This window comes from Cryptotermes secundus, unplaced genomic scaffold (genome assembly GCF_002891405.2).
Source record: "Cryptotermes secundus unplaced genomic scaffold, Csec_1.0 scaffold10, whole genome shotgun sequence".
NCBI classification, from domain to species: domain Eukaryota; kingdom Metazoa; phylum Arthropoda; class Insecta; order Blattodea; family Kalotermitidae; genus Cryptotermes; species Cryptotermes secundus.
This window is the reverse complement of record NW_019735554.1, coordinates 576,076-601,710: the sequence shown is the minus strand read 5'-3', so window position 1 is coordinate 601,710 and position 25,635 is coordinate 576,076. Positions and strand designations below refer to the sequence as shown.

The 25,635-nt window shown below is 39.1% G+C and overlaps 3 protein-coding genes across 7 annotated transcripts in view; 2 read left to right on the top strand and 1 right to left on the bottom strand.

Moving 5' to 3' along the window:
- Positions 1-6,286, top strand: part of LOC111869523 — a 17,994-nt gene extending 11,708 nt beyond the window's left edge. For both annotated transcript variants that reach the window (XM_023861116.2, XM_023861117.2), the window contains one exon: positions 5,298-6,286. In XM_023861116.2, the coding sequence (XP_023716884.1) occupies positions 5,298-5,398 (101 nt within the window). In that variant the 3' untranslated portion in view covers positions 5,399-6,286. The remainder of the gene's footprint in view (positions 1-5,297) is intronic.
- Positions 6,287-7,415: 1,129 nt separating this feature from the next.
- Positions 7,416-14,891, bottom strand: LOC111869519 (single-strand selective monofunctional uracil DNA glycosylase). 4 transcript variants are annotated; one of them, XM_023861107.2, is made up of 5 exons: positions 14,380-14,889; positions 11,067-11,330; positions 10,725-10,880; positions 9,844-9,983; positions 7,416-7,923 (listed from the first exon to the last, which is right to left on the bottom strand). In XM_023861107.2, exons 1-5 carry the CDS (start codon positions 14,614-14,616, stop codon positions 7,905-7,907), a joined length of 816 nt encoding a protein of 271 aa, XP_023716875.1. In that variant the 5' UTR covers positions 14,617-14,889; the 3' UTR covers positions 7,416-7,904. The 4 variants fall into 4 exon arrangements, with proteins under 4 accessions (XP_023716875.1, XP_023716877.1, XP_023716878.1 ...); XM_023861109.2 differs by having other exon boundaries at positions 14,763-14,888; XM_023861110.2 differs by having other exon boundaries at positions 14,478-14,560.
- A 152-nt stretch (positions 14,892-15,043) lies between these two features.
- Positions 15,044-25,635, top strand: part of LOC111869510 (transmembrane protein 245) — a 59,093-nt gene continuing 48,501 nt past the window's right edge. The window contains exons 1-3 of the mRNA XM_023861085.2: positions 15,044-15,697; positions 21,376-21,516; positions 23,423-23,510. Coding sequence (XP_023716853.1) covers positions 15,167-15,697; positions 21,376-21,516; positions 23,423-23,510 — 760 coding nt within the window. The 5' untranslated portion in view covers positions 15,044-15,166. The remainder of the gene's footprint in view (positions 15,698-21,375; positions 21,517-23,422; positions 23,511-25,635) is intronic.

Sequence of the window (25,635 nt, the reverse complement as noted above, 5' to 3'; positions counted from 1 at the left end):
CCAAATGTGTAATATCAAAGACATATTACAGCGCTTTTCACTGACAATACACACCGCACTAATACTGTATATTAAAGGTAGGCCTACTCACCAAATTACAGTAGATTACATCAATTGTTGTGCCTTACTGTACCTAGATACGAGTACAGTAATCAGTTATCTTCATCTGTTTCCTGTTACTTGCCCAATACACACTTTCTAAATTACGTTCAATGTCCATCTCAGAGAAATTCAGGAATGTAAATGACGTTACATACGAGGTTGATGCATTTGTGCATGTCGTACTAAGCAAGGTATAAAAACAGTTGCTTTATTAGGAATTAGTTTGTACCATTGAATATTTGACGCAATAGACAAGGTGTCGCAGAAACCGATGTTGCTATAACCAAGTTTTACTGTATATATATTCGTCTTTCATGTAGTTCATGGATGTTGTGTGAATGTTGATTTCTCTTATATGCGGGTTACTTAGAAATTCATGGCAACTTTTTTGGGGGGGGAACAGACATGTTACAGGGAAGGAAGTTCAAAATATAATTATGAAAGGACATGATATACCCCTCTGATTGACTTGGTCAGATCAGGTAGATGTGTAGGGGCGTATGTATAGTAGGCAAGAAAAATTGCACATTACGGAATGACTTTTTTTTTCATTCTTTAATCCTCGAAAAATTCAGTTGTGATTAAGGAATAAAGAAATTTATTGTGAGTTTTGCAAAATTCGATGCACAGTTGCCTGGCCAATCCCTGTATGTCTGTCTTAACTCCTTCAGAGACCAGCGCCTATCTTTCTCCAAGGACTGGTCAATGACGGCATGAGAAGCATCGGTAAGAACGAACACAGGGCGTCCACTACGTTGCAAGTAGGCACTTGCTTCTCTTCCACATTGGAATGCTTCTGTCCTCCTTGCAACAGTTGTGTGTGGTAGAGCACGATCACGCAGAGCTTCCATAAGCTCTGAGTGACATTCAGTCGCATTTCTGCCCTGAAGGAGTGCTATTTTCTTGTAACAACGCTGTTCCAGCCAGCAGATGTACATTCTTGATGAAGGTTATGATCGGACTGACTTTGCTCTGGACTCGCTTCGTTGCCCCTTGACTTCTGCATCATCTAGCACAAGGGTATCCAAAGTACGGCCCGCGAAAGAATTGTGCAGAAATGCGCCAATTGAGCTAATTTTCCAATGAGTACTGGTATATTCACGCTCCTTAAAATGAATTATGTTTTTATCTAAATGATGTATTAAAATGTTTTCTGAGAGAGAGAGAGAGAGATTCAAATTCCTGAACAGTATTTTGTAAATACTAAATCGCCAAATAGTGATAGAGGTAAATTTCAAAATCTCAGTCAGTAGGAGAGTTTCAGTTGGGATTAAATCTCATGTGACTCCTTTACTGATGTGTTGCGGGATATCCTTTGGATGGCCTTACTGCTTGTCGCAGTATTCACCTTGTGGACTGTAAAAATTGTAAGTTTCTTGACTGCTGACTCTTCACTTACCAAGCATTACTGTCTGTAGGCAGTGAGAAAAATTAAAGAGAAAATGTACTTTAGAGTGTCAAGGTCATGTCTCCTTGTGGGGACATTACACTTTCTGATGCAGCCTCTTTAAATAATTGTATTTTACCTTCAAAGAAAGAGCTGCAATAGCGTAGTAGGTATAGCGACTTTCTATGTCGTGGATGACCTAGGGGTCGGAGTTAAAGTTCCTGTAGAATCAAAAATAACCTTTTCTCTACAGCATCCAGATCGGCTGCGGGGCCCACCCAACCTCCTATACAATGGGTGCCAGATGCTCTTTCCCTGCTGGTAAGGTGGCCATGGTATGGAACTAACCACTCACCTCCAACTAGTGTTTAAGTCAAGAAAACCTGGGCCTATACATCCACTTCCCCATACGTCTTCATGGCGTAGTGCTTAATTTCTTAAGCACAGGGAAAACTTTACCTTTATCTTACACTCTTAGGAGGAGCCTTATGTATGGCACATTGTGCACCATTGAACGTGGAATTTGTAACTGCAAGCTAGCAGCATGAATTGATTTGCGCAGACTTTTGTGGAATGTCTCTCTAATGCGATTGACATTTTCTTCAGAGGTCTGTCCCTTTCCAGGAGATTTTACATGCAGCAGACTACCTGTAGCCCTCAGTTCTTTGTCCCAGAACTGAATGATTTTCTGTGAGGATGTTGACCTCCATGTTGCATTCTAAAACAACACAGGACAGCCATAAGAGATTGCAGCTCTGCTAGTCACAATAAGCATAAAACTTGTTCCTGTGGTGTCGACATTGTTACTGAGCTCGCCGAAGGTAATTAGTTGGTGCATGTGCATAAGCCGGGCATGAAAAAAAACATTCAAAGTTTTTCTTTTTGATGACATAAACCAGATATGTATATGACAATTAGTTTGTGAGATATAAATTCTTATTTTGCATAAATTTCTTGCAGATTCCACGTACAGGGTCCAGCCCGCACAAGGCCACCACTCCCACACATAAGATCAAAAACAAAACAAACGGACAGAGACATTCATGATCCAAGCAGGACCCAAACCCATAATCCCAGCACTTGAGAGAGTGAAGAAGACCCACGCTCCAGACTGTACGGCCACCATGTTCAGTAAATGAGGAACTAGAGCACAATAATAATAAATCAGTTAAAATTCTTATTTATTTGCATGCCAACTCAACAGCCCAAGGACCAGTTACAATGTGAGCATGAGCGAAAGAAAGGAAACAAGCATATACCAAGTACAAAGGAAGGCAGAGTAATAATAATAATAAGCTTTCAAATTTAACTTAGCTTTAACATACTGTAACATGTTTGGCTACTGAAGACACTGTTCAGATTGTGAGTTTGTTTTATTAACAACCTACAAGTCGTAACTACAATTGATTATAACACTTTTGTGGGTTTACACAATTTACAAACCTTACACACTGATCTCTTCACACTATCTTCAGTAGTCTTCACTTATTTACAGTACAACACGGGAGCTATACAAGTGTCACTGAATTACACACTCCCAATACTTTCTCAGTTATCACAAACTATCACTGATTATCACACATAAAATCTTCTAACCATATGTTCAGTTATTCTTCTTCCCATGACTGACTGACTTCTGCTCTGCAGAATACTCCGAATACTAACTGACACTGTCTTAGGCGGCTGCTACATTTCAACTGACTCCTTAGTCCAAGTCCAAGTCATATTGCGACTGACGGTCAGTCAGTCAGTGAATCTTGGTGTCGAGCTCCGTCTGGGGCTCATGACCAGATATTTATTACTGTTGAACGTTACGGTTTTGTTTTTTTGTGGGGCGCCCCCTCTGACGAGAGGACAGGTCTGTCTTTTTTACATGCTAATGGCTCTTGCCAGCGTAGTCTTTCTCGGGTCTGAGTCCCTTGAGACTCAACATATTTTACTGTCTCAGATTTGAGACTTCCCTTCAAAGTCAAGGTCACGTAGCGACTGACGGCGTGTCAGTCAGTAAGTCTTGGTGTCGAGCACCCTCCTGGGGCTCATGACTAGATATTTATTACTGTTTGACAGTTACGGTCTTATTTCTGTGGGGGCACCCTCTCTGACGAGAGGACGGGTCTGTCCTTTGTATATGCTGCTGGCCCTTGCCAGCGCGGTTTTTCTCGTGTCCGCATCCCTTAGGACTTGCTACCATATTTTACTGTCTCAGATTTGAGACTTCCCTTTTCGTTGCCTCCTACGACTTGCAGGGTCACGGTGCAGGTATTCGACCCCGCCTCCACACGGGGTGACTCCTTAGGCATTCCAATCTCTCTTATAAACTCTCAATCGGACAGGCGGAAAACGCAGCTTGCTTCACTGTTGCGTGATGCCGTGTTTATAGAGGCGTTGCTTGGCAATGCTGCCAAGAGTTGTAAGATACGAGAAATCAAAATTTAAGAGAACGGAGATAAGTAAACTACGACAAAGCAACATAATATTAAATTACATTATATACTGTTCAAATGAGCCCAGAAGAAACATAATTGGTAGCTTATATTGAAGAATGCATACCACAGCAAACTAGTCTGACGCAAAATTTGAATCTACATAACCTAGTACTTCATTGTAATTAACATATAGTTGTGTTTATATGGGGGCACACAGTAGCACATTGGGATGAGGCACTACGTTACAAACCGGAAGGTGACGGGTTCGATCCCTGATGTCGTTGGATTCCTCAACTGACCCAATCCCTGCAGCTGCACCCTGGCTTTGCAGTTTAACCCAGCCTCTAATAGTTAACGAGCACCAGGAATCCCCTTGGGTGCAAAGGGCGGCCAGTATGTAAAGCCGACAACCCCACCGCCATCCGTGAGCTGGCTGTGCAGAAAATATGTGAGCCTCGACGGTCTGCCACAGGGACAGCTTCAACCTTTATTTCTGTTTATGTCAATTTGTCTGGTTACATACTGTAATGTTTTAATGTATCTCCTACATTTAATTACATGAGACATACAGTTAGCTTTGAGACACCACATTTATGGACGCAATATAAGAATATAAGTAGTTACTATAGAATTCTGATGATGGTGTATAACACACAGAGATATTGGGTTTTTGAACTTTATCCATCGTCCTGGTTTTTAAGATAACTAAGAAAAACACGACATTCCAGAAACTGGATCTGTTTCTGTCCTCAGGACGGGATCCAACAGAATAGCTGTTTTCTCCTCACCTGAGGACGGAAACAGATACAGTTTCCGAAACGTCGTATTTTTCTTAGTTATCTTAAAAACCAGGACGATGGATAAAGTCCGAAAACCCAATATCTCTGAATATAAGAATATCTTCAGGTATTGATCTCACTGTACAGTTCAGCTGGAAATCCGACACTCGTGCATCTTATCGTCCCTTCTTTGTAAGCTACATAGTTTTACAGCTGTGAGTTTATAAACGAGTATTTGGAGACCTGAGACTCTCATTTACAACAGACAAACATTCAATCACTGCTTCGCGCTGGAACTGCGGCCCACATGACTGAAAGTTGTCAGATCCAGATCCAAATATGTATTGAACCTTGTAATGGAGCTGTTCAAACATCTCCATTTTAGATGAGTTCTGTGCACAGAGCATATAAAACTTGTAAGTCAACGCATTTCAGCTTCGTAACAATTAAGCGGATTTCTCATGAAAGTTGATATTCCAAGTCTACACTTGAACTTGAAGCTCCCTAACAGAAGAACCTTCAGAATGAAGGAAGCTGAGAACTGAATGTGTATGTTCCAGTGACCTGTACAAGTCCATTAATCCTTCTACTTTATATTTTCAGGTCTTCAGTGGATCCAGACAGGCCAAACTAATGGGCGAGGGGGGTGGGCTGCCCACCCCAGGTGCCATATACGCCGAAACATCCAAAAGAGGAGATGTTAGTTAAGTTGTAAAATTCAGTGACCTGAATGGGACGCAAACCAGCATGAAGCAGGTAGCAAGCAAATGTCCTTGTGTTAACAATGAAATATGTGAATAAATAGATAAAATATGTTGATATTTCATTAATAATATTTTAGGATCTGCTAGAATGCCATATGTTACCCAAGGTACAGCTAATTGAATTAGAATTCATTAATGTATTAATTGTATCCGCTAAAGATGGCACTAACTTCGCCGACAAGCAGCGGTCGCTCGGTCGGTATAGTTTGCTTGCGGACTAAAGCCACGGAGTTTAGTTGTTTTTTTTATTTATTAATTGTATGAAAAATTAGTAACATCTATGATTTGAATTTTTAAGCACTGCGATTTGTTTACAGTTGTAAATACAGAAGTTACAGGTAAGTGGAGTAAATTTGTTCCCCTTTCCCCTTTGTATCCTGAATGTATGAATACAGATGTAGTTTTCAGTCTTCTACAGCAGTAGTACATCTGAAATCATCTGGTGAGCATCCAGTGATGTGATACTTTCTCATGCGTTTTTTAATTAAATGCACAAAATAAGGCAAATGCAAGGGTAGTGATGAAGTAATGTCTGTTTGTCCACATATTTTGTGAACGTTGGTTTTCAGTTCACTATACACATCAGCTGAAATTCAAATTGAACTTTATCAATTTTCTCAAAAATCTCTTTTCATACAAAAATTGGTATATGACAACAGCTTGTGAACCCATGTTGCAACATTGCTGTCTGTGCAGATGTCTAGCTGCTTTAACAGCTGTGAAATGTGACCAGCTGAAGGGCTAAATAGTTTAATTATACATTCCATGGATCCAAAATTAGTGAAAATTACTGTAGGATGTGGAATATGTCATGTAAATACAAAATATAGCCAGTCACGGTAGCTGAGCGGTCTAAGGCATGTATTGTCTTTGCCTGCTTGGAAACTGGGACCGTGGGTTCGAATCCCACTCAGGGCATGGATGTTTAGTTTGTGTGTGTGCATTTTTCTGTGTTTGTGTACAGGTAGAGGCCTTGCGACGAGCTGATCACCCGCCCAAGGAGTCCTATCGAATGTGTTACATCTAGAAAAACCGAAGTGAACTGAGAAGTTCATGGAGGTAGGCCTAGGCCCACTGGGGCTGTAGTGCCAAGAAAAAAAAAAAACTATATGTTCAGTCCCAGTGGAGTTCTCACACAATTCTTCATTATTTGTAATGAAGTTTATAAATTAATATATATATATTCACAAGGAAAAGTTAAGATCTGTAGTCTCTTAAATAGATCTCTACAGGAATTATGGGATTTGACACCCATCATGATTCTAACGATTTTCTTTTGCAGTATAAATACTTTTTTAACTGTCATATGAATTACCCCAAAAATTATTCCATACTACATTAAAGAGTGAAAGTGAGCAAAATAGATTGATTTGAGAGTGTCAATGTTACTAACATGTAACATGAATCTAACTGCATAACATGCTCTACTTAGATAAGACTTCAAAGGATTCTGATGATGGTATATACTGTACTACTTTTGGCTTATTTTGGACTTCATCCATCGTCTGGTATGTAAAAGACAAAAAGACCACGATGTTTTGGAGACTGGATCTGCCTACGTCTTTAGGTGGGTAGGGGAGGATAAACCTACTCAGTTGAGCCCATTAGAAAGAGCTAGCCCAGTGATTGACGTTAGTGATATTCTTCTGTTTTACTGACAATGTCACCCATGTTTTTAACATGCATGCACACATGAACAATGCTGCTAGTAACCTCAGACTGAATCTCACCAACTGTTTGTGTTGCTAGAATTAGTCTTGGTCATTTGTCAAGACCTCTTACATTTGGCTACATTAATTTCATATTTTTTAAAAGTAGATGTGTCCTGAACCACAATTAATGCATACGGCCAAATTTACTGATGTGATAACAAGTATATCTAGATATCACCCAGATGATTTTACCCTTCTTCAATCATTACACTTTCATAACAAGACACATTCTGTAAATATGATTCTGGGTGTACATAGTACCAAAGTGGTAAATATTAATTTTGTATTTACCATACAGACTACATAATTGCATAAGATTTTCTGTATTTCATATAAGCTACAAAGACACAACTTCATATACATAATATTATATGGAAAAGTAATTGTTACATAATAAAATTGCATCTGCTTCTAATGACACTGTATCTCCATTTCATTAACTTTACTGATTTAGTAGAGTGTGACTCCAATATTGCACTTCTTGCATTAAAACAATGGCCTCTTCTTGCACTGCCCTTTGCATTCATGCTTGATCTTCACAATAATCTGGGACAGGTTGTGTGTTCCATCATGTCATTTCATGAAGACTTCTGAATACTGGTTGCTGCAGATTTTGAAAATCTAGCAGGCTCATGAAGCCTCCACCATGGAAAACCCGTCTCTGAATGGTGAAGCAACAGCACGCATTTCAGTCATGTGTTAAGCTTATGCTGTATAGTTTTCTTTACCAGCAACTAATTTTTCCCAGTACACCTGTAACAGTATTACGTATATGCACATTGTAATAACTGATGTAACTCTGCCTGCTCTGTGCTGGCCATTTGCCTCACATTTCTGCCCATGGCGCAGAAACTGGCTCAAACTTGTACACATCTGTTGATATTTCATGTGACAACAGACAGATGGACATTTCAGTCACATTGACAGTCATAAGTTTCCTGTGTAATTTCCTGCTGTTGCTGTAAAGGCTGGCAAGTACAGTGTACAAAATGGTTGTCTGTTATGGTACTGGTTCCCCTGTATCTTAAACCCCTGAGGGTGAAGCAGTAGATAGTGTCTTGTGAAGAAGTTGTCACAATACAAAACTGGTTGCCAGAATTACCAGAACCTTTCTGTATGTTCAAGATCACGTCTGTCAGTGTAACTCTCTTTCATTTCATGCATCTTGTTGTGTTACAATGTACAACCTCTTTATTACAACCATCACAACACAACAAATATCAAGTTCAGTGCCTAGTTTTGGCTATCAATAGCCATCATTAGGCAAATACACGGTTAACATATATACACCACTGAACTGCAGTACTAGTAAAATTGGATACAGTACTATTGATTATATAAAACACTTGATGTAAAAATACAATAAATCAGATTATATAAAACAGAAGTTATAATATAAAACAAGAATAAAATTGACTTGAAAGGATTCTGACGATGGTGTATACTGTACTTCTTTTGGCTTATTTTGGACTTCACCCATCGTCCGGTATAAAAAAGGCAAAAAACCACAACGTTTCGGAGACTGGATCTGTCTCCGTCTTCAGGTGTATAGGGAAGGTTTAACCTACTCAGTTGGGCCCCTTAGAAAGAGCTAGTCTCAATCACTGGACCAGACTAGCAGCCCTGAAGATGGGGGCGATACGTTCCTCCAAAACGTCGGTTAACACCACATATACACGGTGCCAAATCCCAGAAGACTGCTTTCTTCAGAGTAGGGCATGATTCTACGAGGGCAAGTCAATAAGTAAGTTACAAATGAATATGGAACTTAAACAAATAAGAGTACTGATTTCAAAAATGCTTTTATTTCTCAACATAATCTCCATGGACATTGAGGCACTTGTCCCATCGTTTCACAAGCCCCTGAAAACCGGCAGCATAAAATTCTTCGGGCTGCTACTGAAACCAGGCGGTGACTTCCCTTTCTACACCTTCATCGCCGGGAAAATGTTCAGCCGAAAGATGATGTTTAAGGGGGCCGAACAAATGGAAGTAGGTTGGGGCTATACAGAGGATGCTCAAGGACTTCCCACTTGAAATTTCGCAGCGTCTCATTTGTCTAGGTGGCAGTATGAGGACGTGCGTTGTCATGCAAGAGCAACACGCCTTTGGTGAGGAGTCCTGGTTGCTTCCATTGAATGGCCTTACAGAGTTTACTGAGGATGTTACAGTAGGAGTCGGCACATCTGCCTGATTTCAACAGCAGCGCAAAGAATTTTATGCTGCTGGTTTTCAGGGGCTTGTGAAACGATGGGACAAGTGCCTTAATGTACAGGGAGATTACGTTGAGAAATAAAAGAATTTTTCAAATCAGTACTCTATTTGTTTAAGTTCTATATCCATTTGTAACTTACTTATTAACTTACCTACGTATATATCCACTTTCCCATCCATCATCATGGCTTGATGCTTAATTAAATACAGGTACAATTTTACCATGTTATGACTGGATTTTTAAATTGACCTAATCTTTCCAGCTGCACTATGGTCCATGGGGTCAACTCAGCCTCTAACAAAAATGAGTACTAGGACTCGTCCTGTGGGTAAAGGGCAGCTGGCATATAAGGCTGACACGCTCACCCCCATCCGTGAGCTGACTGTATAGAAAATGTGGGAGCCTCGACAGCCTGTTACAAGGATAGCTTCACCTTTTATGACATAATGTGCATTTACCATGTTTGCTGCTGGGATACACTGTGTGTTCTGCAACCCAAGATGGTCAGTATGCCAAGTTCATGGAGCTGCTTGATAGTATCCTCTGGCCAGTTTTTAGATGAGAAGTTCCGTGGACTGGGGTGTGGAATGGAACCAATCTGATAAAAGAATTAATTGTGCTCCTTAATGACTATATTGATAAATAACTAGTGCAATGTATTACTAAATCTGCTACATATTTCAAACGTTTCAAAAATGCTGAAACATATATGTATACATTACAATTTATGAAAAAGGTAAAGCTATCCCTGTAACAGGCTGTGAAGGCCCATAGGGTTGTGAGGCATCTACTATGTGTTAATTGGATGAATGACAGCTGATTTTGTAAAACATTAAAGAGGAAAAAGGAGTCAATATTTTCTGGGACTGACTGTTGAGCAATACTGCAGGTGACATATTTTCTGGGACTAATGACTGCTGACATATACCTTTGAATCCAAGAACAATTGCTGCATCATACTGGACATACATGTACAGTGTAAAATTGTAACAATATTACTGCACTGCTGCTGGCAGTACCAGAATAAAAGATCTGAGGTTTTAACAGTGGTGAATGACATAATGCTGTGTTGTGAGGTACCAGCATTCAGAGGAATCTGCTGCCTTCACTCACCTTAAGGACAGAAATGACTTCTACCATGAAAATGGAGGCAACAGTCTTCTTACTGTTAACAGGATATCATTTGTATAGCAGAAGGCTTTGATCATTAGACAAAGTAGATCAAGAACTGAATGTGGGATCTCAAATGTCCCATGGGACAACTGTTCTTTTAAACAAGTAGCCATCTGTTTTTACTACACAGACTTGTATTACATAACAAGTAATGTAAGGTTATTACTTTTATTTTGCCTTTAAGTTCTGTGCCTGTGACAACTGAATTAGCCCTTGCTTCAGCAAACTTTCCAATAGCTACAATCATCTCCACTTGAAGCAGGAGAAGAACATCATGTAAAGCTTTGTCACATATTTCATTAAGTAGCCGTCGCTCTGAAGCCTGCCAACAGAACAGCAATATTATAACATGTATTTAATTTTGTTTGCCTAGGCTAATAATCACAGCACACATGAGTAGATCATTTTGCCACATGTTGAAAATAAAACTGTCAAGACTTATAATTAACTTGATATTAAATATGTATATGATAGTAATGCATTACTTTAAAAGCAGTTTACTAAGCACCTTAAGTTCTGTTGGAGTGATGTTTTTACCACTGTTCGTCATGAAGGCCAGTGGACAATAGTTGTACACAAAAGCTTGCTGAAAGAATATGTCTGGGTCCCTGCAGAGATTCTGGAATAGACCCCAAAATTTTCGCCCGCTCACCTCGCTGCGTTTACATTCAAGTCCCAACACTTGTCTGGATGGATGCTCCTTTTGTGGTCGCCCAATGTGACCAGTTATTTTCAGCCAATCTTGCACAATTTTCACTTCACCAAATGGAACCTAAGTCAGTAATGGTACATTTACATTTATTTTCACTTCTTGGATCCAATCATCTCCCCATAGGGCTGGATATAAAACATGTCACATATTACAAATGCATGATGACTATGCATCATTCGTCCTTTGTCCAATAAAATATATAATCAGGCCTCTCACAGATGGCTTAAGTTGTCAGGACAACACATATGGGTCGTGGAAAAACCACTGTCAAATTCACGCCTTGCCATTCCGCACACTGGCAAGCAGTATCATTAAAAAGTTACATTATAAAATATTAAAATTCATAACAAAAACAGACATCATACGTACATACTACTACACTTATAAGTCTCAATAATACATAATTCACGCACACAGGCCATTTATTAACTCTTTAACTTTTGAGCCCCTTGCATGCTCGACAAATTCATCAATAGAGTAAAATACATTACTTTGCAAATAATTTTGTAAAATAAACCTAAATTGCTTTTTATCATTTTTTAAAACTGTGATATTTGACGGCAGAGTGTTAAATAGCTTGACCCCTGAATAATACACCCCTCTCTTATAGGGTGATAAATGTGTTGAAGGTATGTGAAGGTGGTCATTCCTTCTGGTACCAATTACATAAACAGAGTTATTGGTCTGAAACTTATCCACATTATTAACAACAAATGTCATCAATGAAAGCAAATATACACATGGGATTGGTAGTATGTCAAGCTTCTTAAATAGATCTCTACATGTATGAGTTGGGCCCACTCCCATCGTTATTCTTATTATTTTCTTTTCTATAACAAAGACCTTATGACTGTTTAATGAATTTCCCCCGTATATTATTCCATATTTCACCAATGAATGATAATATGCATAATATACAGCTTTAAGACTATTTATATTTAATATATAGAATAATTTTTGCATTAGAAAACAAACTGTGCACAGCTTGTGAAGCAAAAAATCGATATGTCCCTTACAAGTCAGATGACTGTCCAGCTGCAAACCAAGAAATTTTATTGTTTCTACTTCTTTCAGCTTTTTGTTAAAAAAAATGTATATACAGCGTAGCTTGTAGCTGCTGTTGGGGTGAATTTTATAATTTTTGTTTTATCCAGATTTAACACTAATTGATTATCTTGAAACCATGTAAACATGTGATTAAAACATCCAATTTTATTTTTAAATTATAGTAGTATTTAGCTGTGCAAATGATGCTTGTGTCATCTGCAAACATAAAACTTCTGAAATTTTACTTATTTCAAGGGGGAAATCGTTTATGTATATATTAAAGTGTACGGGTCCCAACACCAATCACTGAGGCACACCACATCCAACAATTTCCCAGTTAGAATAATATTTATTATTTATATAATTTAATTCCACTCTTTGCCTCCTATATTGGAGGTAAGGTTTACACCCTGCACTCCATAGTACTGCAGTTTCATTAATAGAAGATCGTGCTTAATGCAGTCAAAGGCCTTGGCTATATCACAAAACATACCAGTTACATACTCTTTTTCTATTCCAAGCTGTAAGTATTACATTGCATCTTCAGCTGATAATCCCTTTTTGGAATCCATACTGCGCTGAAAGTAATATTTTGTTTTACGATATGATTATTGAGTCTTCTAAAAATTGCTGTTTCAAAAACTTTTGCAAACCCAGTTACTATAGATATTGGCCTGTCGTTAATTATAACAATTTTTTTTATAATACTGCCTTAATAATTGCATACTTTAATCTTTCTGGATATAGACCCATGGTTAATGACTTACTAATTACATAAGTTAGAGGTTTACTAATTTGGTGTCTGCACAGTTTTATAATTTTATTTGTTACATCATCTGAAGATGAAGATGATGAAAACTAGTTTGTTTTTTTTATTTTAATTTGCTAATTATACTAATTATTTCCTCTTCTGCAACTAAATTAAGATTCATATCTGGAATACTATTCAGGAAATGGGAATGCAAGTATGACATTGCAGTATAAACATTAGTTTTCTCAATATTAAGATTTTCTGTTATTGATGTGAAATATTTATGGTATTGTAAAGCAATGCTGCCATGTTCTGAGATATTACAACACACATGTAACAGTCTGTGGAGTCAAAATGCTGTGGTTAATACTCTCTGTATTAGGAAGGTTCTGGGCTAATCTCTGACCTTGGAGACTGCCTTTGCTGCCTGAGATTTTAAGAAAAATGGAAAGATAGATACCTCAAATTAGGCCATGGCCAATCCCTTTTACATCCTTTCCAATTCATTATTCACTAATCATCCTCTCATTCGACAATATATAATCTGAGCTATTGAAAGAGTTGTTAAATCAATATATATGGATATGAGCAAGTACCATCCTAGTTTATGTATAAGTATTGCACTTCCATTACTGCATTTAATTTTGCAGAATTTGTTATATATGCTACAACTGCTCTTGGTACTTATATTTGAAAATAAAATTGCTGCAAGTGATAACAGTATTCTAATACAATATTTATTCATGATTTTATCTTGTGGTGTGCTGCATTCATCAATGGCTGAAGTTCAGCCTAGATTACACAAAATAGTTCTGAATACGGGCATTTGCTGCTATTACTGGTGACACTATTATGCACATTAACTAGTTATTATATCTGTTTTTAGATATTTATGTTCATTAGCAGAGCAGTTTTCTTTGTTAATGATTATAACTGTAATCCTTGATTTAATTTTGTTGTGCATTTTCACTTTGTGTCTGTTTGCAGTCTTGTCTTTCGAGTAGCCTAAGCCTTGTTCTTTAGTCAGACTTCCATTTGTACCAGAGCCTTAATTTACAGAACTGATTTTTGTGTCCATGTTTTGTGAGTGGATCAGCTGCCAAATTTCCAATTAGTATGATGAGGAAAACTTGCAAACATTTGTATCATCTATTCCGATGATATGAATATTGAAGCATGTATCCTCAATATAATTTCAGCATAAAAAAGTGCTGCACTGATAGTTTGCAAATTTGCAAGTCAGTGGTACATACATTATTAAATATTTTGCAAGGCAAATTTTTACAACAACATTAAGTTGAGCTATCTTACCCCAGTTTGTGACATTCCCCATGGGCCAGGGTTCATTCCCAAAAATAAAATCTGTTTTGTTGATGTACAAAACTTATGAACAAAATTTGAGTGCATACCATATGCATACTCCAAGGGATTGTAAATATACTCTACTGGACCAGAAAATAATATGGCACTTAATCTGGTACACTGCTGTAATTCTATAGACAGCAGTCTATGAGATACTGTATCTGATCCCTCAGTTGCATTTGCCATCAGGAATGTAAAATGTATGTACTTTAATTATAAATGGAACAGTTGTATTCGACACTTTCTATTCAAACGAACGTCAATATCACGTATTTTTCGTCACAGTTTTATAACATTATCAAATTGCGGATTATGCTACAATTAATGCCTACAGTTAACGGTTTATATTTAATCTTATCCATATCCTCTCCCATCAGCCTTATCACCAACAGACATACGATATGGACCAATATGGACAAATCATGGATTATACCAGCGGTTCTACACACATTTCTTTCCGATATATGCGCTATAAATAGCGGTTCAATCTGGAACTACTACGAAGTAGACATGGCCCGCTTTAATAAGTTCATTCTGTTACGAGTGGTTACGAGCGTATGGAACTATAATCTGTGGATCAAAAGCGGGAAGATGGATACTTATACAGAATTTCTGAAAACACGCACGTCGCTTGTCACATGTCAGGTGATGTGTGTTTCGGTGTGTTTGTGTTATACAGAATATAGTGGGTGTGGTGCTTTTTAAACTGGTGTCAATTAATGTAGCAGTTGTAACAATGGCTTCACGTTCTTTTGACTATATTACGTCACCATTTGAAAACGTTTTCAGTTTTTTGGGAAGTTTGCCGCAAGGTCATGAAAAGGCAGTGAAACATGCTCTTTATAATGCATTAGCCCTTTTCTTGTTAATAATATTGAGTGCAACTGGTTGGGGATTGTTTATTATTTTTGGTCCTTTCATTAAACCTTTAGTGTGGGCCTTATTGTGTGGTTCTGTACTCCATCCTTTTAAACATTCATTGGCAACTGTGCTTCATTCGTGGTTGCAAACCTTGGAATCATCTTCAACATTATTACTTTTTGGCATTCTGATGGTACCTGTGAATATTATTGATGATATCTCAGAGAAGCTAGGAGGGCAGCTTTCCAAACACATGAAAACACTAGCTGTAATTGCAGTTACTGCTGTTTTGCTACACTTGTTTTATTTTTACACCCCACATGTATTCATCTGCCTTATTTGGCGTTTGGGGTTGTTTAGCAACGCAGCTCTATCGTGGTTCATAGGACACATCAGTACAGCAATTGTGAGTTTTGAATTTTATTATGAATTTATAATATATTAGATGAATGGATCCATATTAAAAGAAACTTTCAGCAATGTGGTGATTACTGTCACATTTAAAAATACCTGGAAAATTTGGAGAAAAGCCTACATAACAATACTAGTGAAACCCCAGAGTTTGTAAGCTGAGACTTAAGGAGGGGCTGCATGATGTCCTGTTTAGAGTGGTGTCAGTGTTTGACAATTAAATGTCAGAAACTACATGGCAGATATTGATAATGTGCATATTGTTTTAAAGGCCTTCAGATACGTCTTCCACAGGTGGCACAGTGCTTGGACCTCAGCTGGCACAGGGTTGTATGTCTAGCTAAGTAGGGGGGTTGCTGTGCTGTCCCTGGTCCAGAGACAGAGAGCAACGGGAAGGTTCTGTTGTCAGTGCTTCTGGATTGTCAAGTGAAGTACTATTGAATAAAATGGCCATCTGTACCAAAGGTTTGAAGTGTGCCGTGGGTAGCAAGTTTGCTGTGCCTGATCAAGGACTATAAAATTTATAAATTCCTTTACATATGCAACATGGTATGACATGCAGAACTATTAAGTTCTCACAACTGTGGGTGTGAAGAGTTCTGTCTTTTGGAATATAACACTGTGTTAGTCCACTGAAAGTCGAGTGACATTTTGGAGGTACATTTCACCTCCATCCAAGCAAGAAACCAACATGAATCAGGCTGCAAACAGGTTTAAAAAGTGTTGTATTATGTAGAATTAGAAGGCACCTTGGAAGGCAACCCAGCAGATTCGCAAGGCCGTCATTCCTGCTGTGAGGTTTTCTCCATCCAGCATTGAGCTGGGTTTGGTCGCTCTCCTGCCTTGTGCTTAGTCAGTTTTCAGCTGCATTATCAAGGTGCTGTTTTGGCAGAACATCCAGTTGGTTTTCCTCCCACTGGGGAAGATCCCTAGTTCCCTTTGGCTGGTCAAAGATGACTGGTGACACCAGGAGTAAGCAGAATCCCCCATGACTGCAGTCAGGTTTACATTGGACAGACAGGCTGGTTGAAGGAGCATCATTGTCATATCTGGCTAGAACATTTGGACGAGTCAGCTATGGCGGAGCCCAGCATCAGCTCTGGATGCTGCATCCACCTCCATAACAGGAACATTCTCTCCAGTGAACCCGCTTCATCAGGGAGGCAAGTGAAGCTGGGCCCCATTCCAATAATTTGGAGTGGGAGGATGGCTTTTGTGTAAGAAAGTCATGGAAATATTTCATATCCTCTCTGAAAGATCATAGGAAACCTCCTTCATGGGATTCTCTCATTGAATTCTCCACTGGACCGTGTAGGTCTGTGTACACTGCTGTTATTAGGGTGCCAACACCATCCTCTCCAGTTGCCCATCAACCATAAGCTTCTTTCTTACTGAGCTTTCACTCACTGCCTTTGCTCATCCTGTCTCCAGCTAGTTGCCTACAAGAAGCACACGATTTATGTCCCTCCCTCCTTGTCTCTGCCTCCCCCCCACAAACACATGCACGGACCTATATCTTCCCTCCCTCGTGTTGCCATATCTGCCCTTTGAAGGGCAAACCTAGTAACTCTTCACCTGTCCAGTATTGGTTCAAGTGACTCTCTGAAGGAGCCAATGTAGCTGATGGGTTGGCCCCCAAGGTTCCAGGTGTATGTGTGTAATTCCTCATTTTTGCAAGTCACTTGCACTTCTTGTTGCTGCCTGCTTCAGGCTGGGTTCTTTCTTGGCTTACTCTTAAACCCTGAAGATGGAGGTGACATGTTCCTATATAATATTGGTTGACATTCGACAGACTACAAGGAGTTATGACGTAGAAGATAGAACTCTTCACAGTATCACATATGGGAAACAGTTTTAATTTTGAAGCACAGAGTCGCCAGAAGTAAATGACATGAGAATCATGATGTGTGAAATGATACATGGTAATTAAAGGCAAGAATTCTTTTAGCATCCAATGAGTGGTATTCATGATTCTTATGTCACTTATTTTTGGAGACCTTTCAGTTTAAATTAAAGATCTGAAGAAATGTGGAACAGGTTTCAAATCAAGGAAAAGAGGATGCCTGACCATCCAACCGAGCCATAAGTAAACATGGCTCACTTAAATGCCTAATTACTCACTTTTAAATATTACAGCACCTTGCAAAAAAATTACAAACTAATGATTGAGTGCTAGTGGGATACGAGCTACTTTCTTATACTTGTGCTTGTAAAGGCAGCAGAGAATTTCTCAATAGGCTGTAACTTTTATTAAGCAATAAAAAATAGCAGTTTTTCAGAAATAGTACACCACTCGAAAATCGACATTTCAAGACCTTCACAATCTGTGCCATATTTATAAATATATATAGTTTTAGAAAAGTTGTGTAGTTGACCTTGTCGTCATTAATTTAGCAAGCCCCCATGGGTGCCCCATTGCATTTCAGTGCAAACAAAGAGGGGGGTACACATTCCTCTCAGATTTGATCTGATATGGATTCCTTCAGGTGCATTAAAAGTTTGAGAACTCATGTGGGGTAGTGCATTAAAAGTTTGAGAACTCATGTGGGGTAATATAAAGGAACTCTTTCGCAGACAGAGGTCATAACCACACTAGTTTTAGAAAAGTTGTGTAGTTGACCTTGTCGTCATTAATTTAGCAAGCCCCCATGGGTGCCCCATTGCATTTCAGTGCAAACAAAGAGGGGGGTACACATTCCTCTCAGATTTGATCTGATATGGATTCCTTCAGGTGCATTAAAAGTTTGAGAACTCATGTGGGGTAGTGCATTAAAAGTTTGAGAACTCATGTGGGGTAATATAAAGGAACTCTTTCGCAGACAGAGGTCATAACCACACAGTACTTTCTATAGCATGTTGCATAACATGAGCTGTATTGTGGATGGTGGGTGCAAAGGACTCCACACATGGATGACTGGTACTCTGTCCAGAAATAGTGTATATATTAGTGAAGTCTAATTTTACACCAAACAGTTATTTATAAGATGATTTAACTTGACTCTTTAGAGCCAAGTGGTTCTGTATGTACTGCTTTCTTTAACATAACAAAATCCTTAATTCTGCTCATAGAGTTTTATTTTTGTGTCTCACATGGTTCTCAGTTGTTTCTCCAACAGACAGCTTCAGTTGATGTTTATAGCAAAGACATAGTGTTTTTGCTCTGAGATATGAACTGAATTTTTACAAATTATTTAGAAGAAATCGAGTTTTTAAAAGGTTAAAGAGTAACCATGTGTTGTATGTTCCTTTTGTTAAGCAGTTTGCATATCTTGAAGTAAATGTATTGTTTGATTGTCTTAGTGATTTTCAGTTGTAGTATAGTCCCCAAATGTTAACAGTTTGCAGTTGAATTTTTTTCAAGAAAATGTCTTCTTTTGTAATGTGAAGGATTGCTAACAAGTGCAGCCCTTTGAACTCTCGTGTAACGACACTCCCCCTTCTCACTTCCTCCACTGTGAGGTTAATGTTAAGGTGGATACAGCATCACTCACTGGGTTAAGGTGGATGAAGCTGCTCACAATGAGCCATCTAACAATGACACCGAAGAACTGGGCACCAGCTCACGTTGGTGAACACAAGATCTCTCAGGGTCGTTAAAATGAGACTTGGCGCCAACAACAGAGTCAATCAAACCAAAGAACGATCCCACAAACGCTTGACACTTTATTATATATTTCACAATTTTACACGATTCAATGTACTTGTAGATTTTTACTTCATATAGCCCTTTGTTGAGGGTGAGATGCTAAACATATGTCTTGCATGTTTTGAAACTTTAACGCGTGTCTCTGACACAAAGGACTGCTCATGATATTAAATGACTATTGAGATGATGTCATACCTAGTGGCTAGCAGCCCTGATTTAACTACTTGTGAAGCTTACATCATACATCCCCAAGCAACAAGGGAACCCCAGAATTACAAAACTCCATGAGAAGTCATGCCATATTGCATCATCTTATACTCAGCATATAGCCTATGTCACCATATAATATGTAATGATATATTTTATTTAACAAATTTAAAATTTAAGCAAACTTTATAAAAATATGAACGTATCCATTAAATAACATCTACATATTCATAAATAAGGCGAAGTAGGAATAGTAATCGGTTACACTCGTATGGGTTCTAAGGTAAATGGCAGTGTCATTTCCATATTCCAACAAAATTTGCAGAATATTTAAATGAAGAGGTTAATGTAGTTTCACTGTTTTCATATCCAAGAGAAAAACACTGTAAATATGAAACTACCCTGGATTGTATAATGCAAATGGGGAGTGAAACATGTGTGTATAAGCTGCAGCTGAGGTCCACACTGTCTGAGACAGGCACTGAATTCTGCTCTGAAACTTGGATAGGAAGAAATGACTGACTGTATCTTATCAGATTTGAGTGATGGAAATGAGACAGACAGAAACTGACAATTGAAAATAAATTGGAAGATGGCATTACTCCTTGCATTGCAGCTGTGTGGTTGTTACCAGATGTCATATTTGTGGAGGTCCACATGAACACAGATTTCATTCTTACCCACACATATCCACATGTAAATTAACATTTTAGAGTTGTTTAATTATAATTGTGGGATTGTCGATGTTCTGAAAGACAGTCACGTAAATCTGTAACAGTTATATATATTAAATTGTATAAATTTAATGTACAGAATAGCTGCGAACCTATGTGGAATGTCAAAATTTGGCTGGCCCTGAAAAGGGCAGTTTGTTCCACCGTGAGTGCACTGGTAGAATTTGCTCCTCTGTGGTAGACCAAGTCTTTATGGCCATTCAGCTGGTTTGTCCGGCCGGCAATGTGGTGCTGCGTGTGCCTGTAGGAACAGCTGCCTACAGTGCGGTTGCTGGAGAGTTGCGGCAACTATGTTAGCTGCCTGGTTGCAGAGCAAGGTTGCTGGAGAGTTGTGGCAACTACGTTGGCTGCCTGGTGGCAGAGCGAGGTTGTTGGAGAGTTGCGGCAGCAACATTAGCTGTCTAGTAGCAGAGCGCGGTTGCTGGAGAGCTGTGGTAGCTACGTTAGCTGTCTGGTAGCAGAGCGCGGTTGCTGGAGAGTTGCGGCAGCTATTTTTGGCGCTCTGAACTGAATGTGATCACTGATGATTGCGAGCTTGGGGCTCCGCTTTTATATCATGCTTGCTGGGCGGAGCTTAAACTTGCAGTTGCGATTGTGAGCGCTGATTGGCTAGCGCATGTGGTGATCTACAGGTGGGCTGAACATCGAGTGCTGTATAAATACGAGTGGTGGCAGCAATATGCGGCAATGTGATATTTACTAGGAGTGAGTGCTGTCTGTTAGACTGGCAAAACTGCGTGTTAGTATGTGGGATGTTCCCACATAATTATTTTATTTTGAAAATGTGGCATTTCTTTGAGAGAAGGTTTTATTGTATTTTTTATTATGTTATGACAGAGTCTACCCAAGTAATTTCTGAAGTAAGCATTCTGATGCATGTTATTCATTCTTTCTGAAATCCTCTTTCCTTTAATTAGGGTCTCCATCTTTATTGTAGTCTAGCTTTGCAGTGATTTTTAGGCAGCCAGTCAGGTTTCCCTGTATTACACAATAAATACTTATCAGAGGTCTTACTGGTCAGTGAATGTGTAATGTAGGTATGTAAATTACATTACAATTTTTCGCTTTCTGAATATAATGTTTTAGGTCATGGGTGCTGTGATTGGCTATGTCAGTGTACTGGCATTATGGTGGCAGCCAAGGCTTTCAAAACCATTCACATATGCTTCCTGTTTTATCTGGATTCTTGTGGCATGCTGTGTGGCCAACATGGCTAATTCCTTCCAGGTATGCAGCAAAATTCTTTTAATTCATGTGCAGTAAATCCTTGCTGATCCAGAGTAATTGGTGGGGGTGTCATTAAGATTAAGTGATAATCCAGATTAGTGAAATAAAAAGTATCCCTAAAAGAAAAAAAAATTAGGACACAAATAAATGGAAAATTGAATAAGTAGTGCTGATGAAAATAAATAGAAAAATATCACTGTAAAGCCGTTATTGATAAACTTTAAAAAAACAATACATTTATTCATTGATAGAAGACTCAGAAGTTGTACTTGTTTTTGAACATGATAATGCAGGTTTGAAGAAACTGTCAGGTTGTGTCTGAACAGACAAGTGACTCATCTGCCTTCCTTAAAGCCATGTGTCTTTTGAAGTATATATTCAACTGTGAACATAATTTTTTATATTTCAATTTGGATTATGCAGCATCTAGATTAACTATAACCAGATCAGTGAAGGTTTACTGTAATAAATTCCTTAAAACACTGCTAAAAAAGATCATTTCTTTAGAAGACTAAAATTTTGTGAATGTGGATATTACCTAACATGACGATCAAGTGGATAGCATTTCTGCTGTGTATTTTGGAGATTCTGGATTCAAATCTTGCTTCAGAGATTGGTTATCCTTAATAAATTTTTCTGTTTTTGTTGTTTCTCCCAGTTTCCATTTGCTGATGATCAGTTAATACCTCATTCTATATCCCTGCCTCTTTCTTGTTTATGCATTCCAATTTATTATTCACTGATCATCCAAATTTTATGGTACATAATCTGGGCTTGTAACAGCATCATTAAAAGATGCAAAGCTGTCCCTGTAACAGGTCTTGGAAGCCCATAGTGTTGTGAGAAATAATGGCTCCCACATTTTCAACCATTCGGTTCACAGATAGTGGTGATGTTGTCAGCCTTAATGCACCTACTGGCCTTTACTTCCAGGAAAATTCCTGGTACTCATTTTTGTTAGAGGCTGAATTGCAGGGTCATAGTGTGGCTGGAAAGATTAGGTCAATTGAAAAATCCGTTGACCTCATCGGAATTGAACCTGCGACTTCCCTGCTTGTACTGCCTTGACCAACTATTCTGCCACATGCTCTGACACCATCACTAAATAAATTGTAAATAAATAAGTTGAAAACTGGAGATAACACTTGTTGCTCTAATGGGGCATTTCTGCAAAGTGAAATTGGTGAGCTTCTTGGGAATGCGAGTTGCCTTTTGAATATTTTGTTACATGTGAGTACTTACTGGTAAGAGTAATGAGCAGACTGTAAGCTTGACTACTGGGGTTTGGCTCCTGCCAATGTCATTTTAGGTTTTATCACATTCAGGGTGACTCTCAGACCCAGCCCGTCTCCTGTCAAGTCACTGCTGGCAGTTGGGCATGAAGAATACCATCACATCCATTTAATGTTAAGGTCAAAAATGCATGAATCTTTTAATTAATCTTTGCTGTGATGGTCCCTGTACATGACATGATGCGTTGGTCACTCACAGGGGTAACTGTACCTTTTAGTATATTCCAGTATATCTGAATCTGAAATAAAATCCACTGCAAAAGTACTGTATTGTTCAGCACTATACAACATGGCACTGTCATAATATAGGTTGAGAATTTAGTGCAAGCCATTGATCAATTTCAGCTGCACAGCAAAGTTTAGTCTTCTGTTTCAGAAGTTTCTTAGACAGTATAACTGAATGTGCTAAACACGAAGTTCCCTGGTGTGAATGGAAACCAAGTGAAGTATTGCGGTGTTCAGAGTTTGGTGGGTCAGTAATTTAATGCAATATGCTGTCATTGATGTATGCTGGTATCGTGTGATGAGAAGTTTTACTATGATTGGTCTCCTGTAATGTTGCTGCATTATTAAGTAGTGGCTAATATAATTTATTAGTGTTTTATTATTTACAGGTGTCAATTTTTTTCTTCATCCAGGCCATGTTTCTAGCAGGTTTTGTGGTGGAAGTATGGCACGTCTATGAGAAGATGAAGGATTCTGGTATGGTGTTTAAATTATTACTATAATATGTAATTGTATTTGTTCTTACCAGAAATTTTGAACTTGGAGTAGCAGAAAGGCTTTAGCTTATTGGCATAGGGGTGTGGGTTTCTAAATTTTTGGTTGGTAATGAAGGCCAAAAGTATGAGATATATTTGTGTGCCACATCTAAATATGCCAACAGTACTGTTGAAACCAGTTTGAGGAAGGTACATATAGCTGAATTTCTTTCCAAATACTTATCTGAACCACAGTCAGGTGAGAATGTCACTCTCTTCAACATGGGTTTACTGACTGTCACATTATATGCTTCCCCACCTCATGCCCATATCCCCTGTAGAAGGCTGCTATAGTCTGTCCTGCTGTTTGCTTGAACTTTTATTTATTTATTTATTTATTTTGCTTAGTGTAACTGCCATTGATCCATGTCTCACAACACCCAAAGGCTATACTGAAGATATTTGATAGTGACAAATGTACTACTCTGTCCAAAAAGTATCCTACTTTGGGCTGGGAAAACAAAGTTCTATATCTGGGTGGTTATAATACCCAATCCCCTTCAAAGTAGGCCCCTTGTTACTCCACACACTTAGCCCAGAGGTCCTTCCATCGCTGGGAGAATTTCTGGAAGGCTTCTTTTGGAATGGTGTGCAGCTGTGCTGTCACATTCTGTATGAGGTCCTCATGGCTGTCAAAATGGGAGCCTTTTAACGGTGTCTTCAATCTCAGGAACAGCCAGAAATCATAAGGAGCCATATCAGGAGAGTAGGGAGCCTGGCGAACCTGCGGAGTGCCATGCTTGGTCAGGAAACCCTGGATCAGGTGTGATGAATGAGCTGGGGCGTTGTGATGATGCAGCTGCCAGTTGCGTGCGTCCCACAGCTGCGGTCTCTTGCGCCAAACTGCATCATGAAGATGGCAGAGGACTTCTTGGTAGTACACATTGACAGTTTGGCTTAGTGGTGCATACTCACGATGCACAACACCCCGGTAATTGAAAAAAAAAACAGTCAGTATCACCTTCACATTGCTCTGAACCTGTTGTGCTATTTTGGGCATCAGGGATATTGGATGCTTCCATTATGATGCCTGGACCTTGGTTTCCAGGTCATATCTATAAACCCCCTCGTCACCAGTTATCACAGTCTTCAGGAACTCATGATGCCTCTTGGCACACACTAGCATGTCCTATGTGAGCTCAAGGTGGAGTTGTTGCTGCTTCAGTGAAAGCAGCTTGGGCACAAATTTTTCTGCCACTCTTTGCATGCCCAAATCCTCAGTTAAAATTGTGTTTGTGGAACCTCTGCTGATCCCAACCTCATCAGCAACTTCCTGGATGGTCAAACGACAGTCCTCCATGATCCGTGTCCACACTTTTTCAGTGACATCAGCATTTCGGCTTGTTGATGGTCTCCTGGTACACTGGTCACTGTCTGCCGACATACAGCCATCTTTAAAGAAGTGGAACCACTTCATGTAGTAAATCATGTAGTTTTAAATGAAATATCTTGAAGGTGGTGGCCACCGTTCTCTATGCACTGATGCAACCGTTTTCTGAAGTTCCCCTCTGCATGTTCCAACATGTGCACCGGAATTTGGGCTACTTCATGCTGAATAACATTCTACAGCTGAAGCAGGTTTGTGGGGCAATATTTAAAAACCTCTGCCTTGAGGTTTCCCCATAAAAAAATCACAGGGCGTTAGATCAGGTGAGTGCGCTGCCCATGGGATGTCACCTCGAAGCGAGATGAGCCGTCCGGGGAACTTTGCCCTCAAAACTGTCATCGAAGCTCGGGCTGTGGAGGCTGTGGCACCATCCTGGTGGAACCAAACATTTCCTAGATGCATTTCTTCAAGAGCTGGTTCGAAAAAGTTTTTAATCATGTCCACATACCGCTCTGAATTGACAGTAACTGCATGATTGTCTTCTTAACCCTTTGGCGCGGTTATTTAAATTCCGCGGCCGCGTCTCCGGCGGTAATATATTCAGGCGGCCATTTAAATTTTGCTCGAAAATGATTTATTCATCATTGTTCTTAAATTCTATGAGATAGGAACATGAAACTTTCACTAAAATGATCTTAAAAGGTGGTTTTATAACCTTACCTTATAATATGAGCGCCCT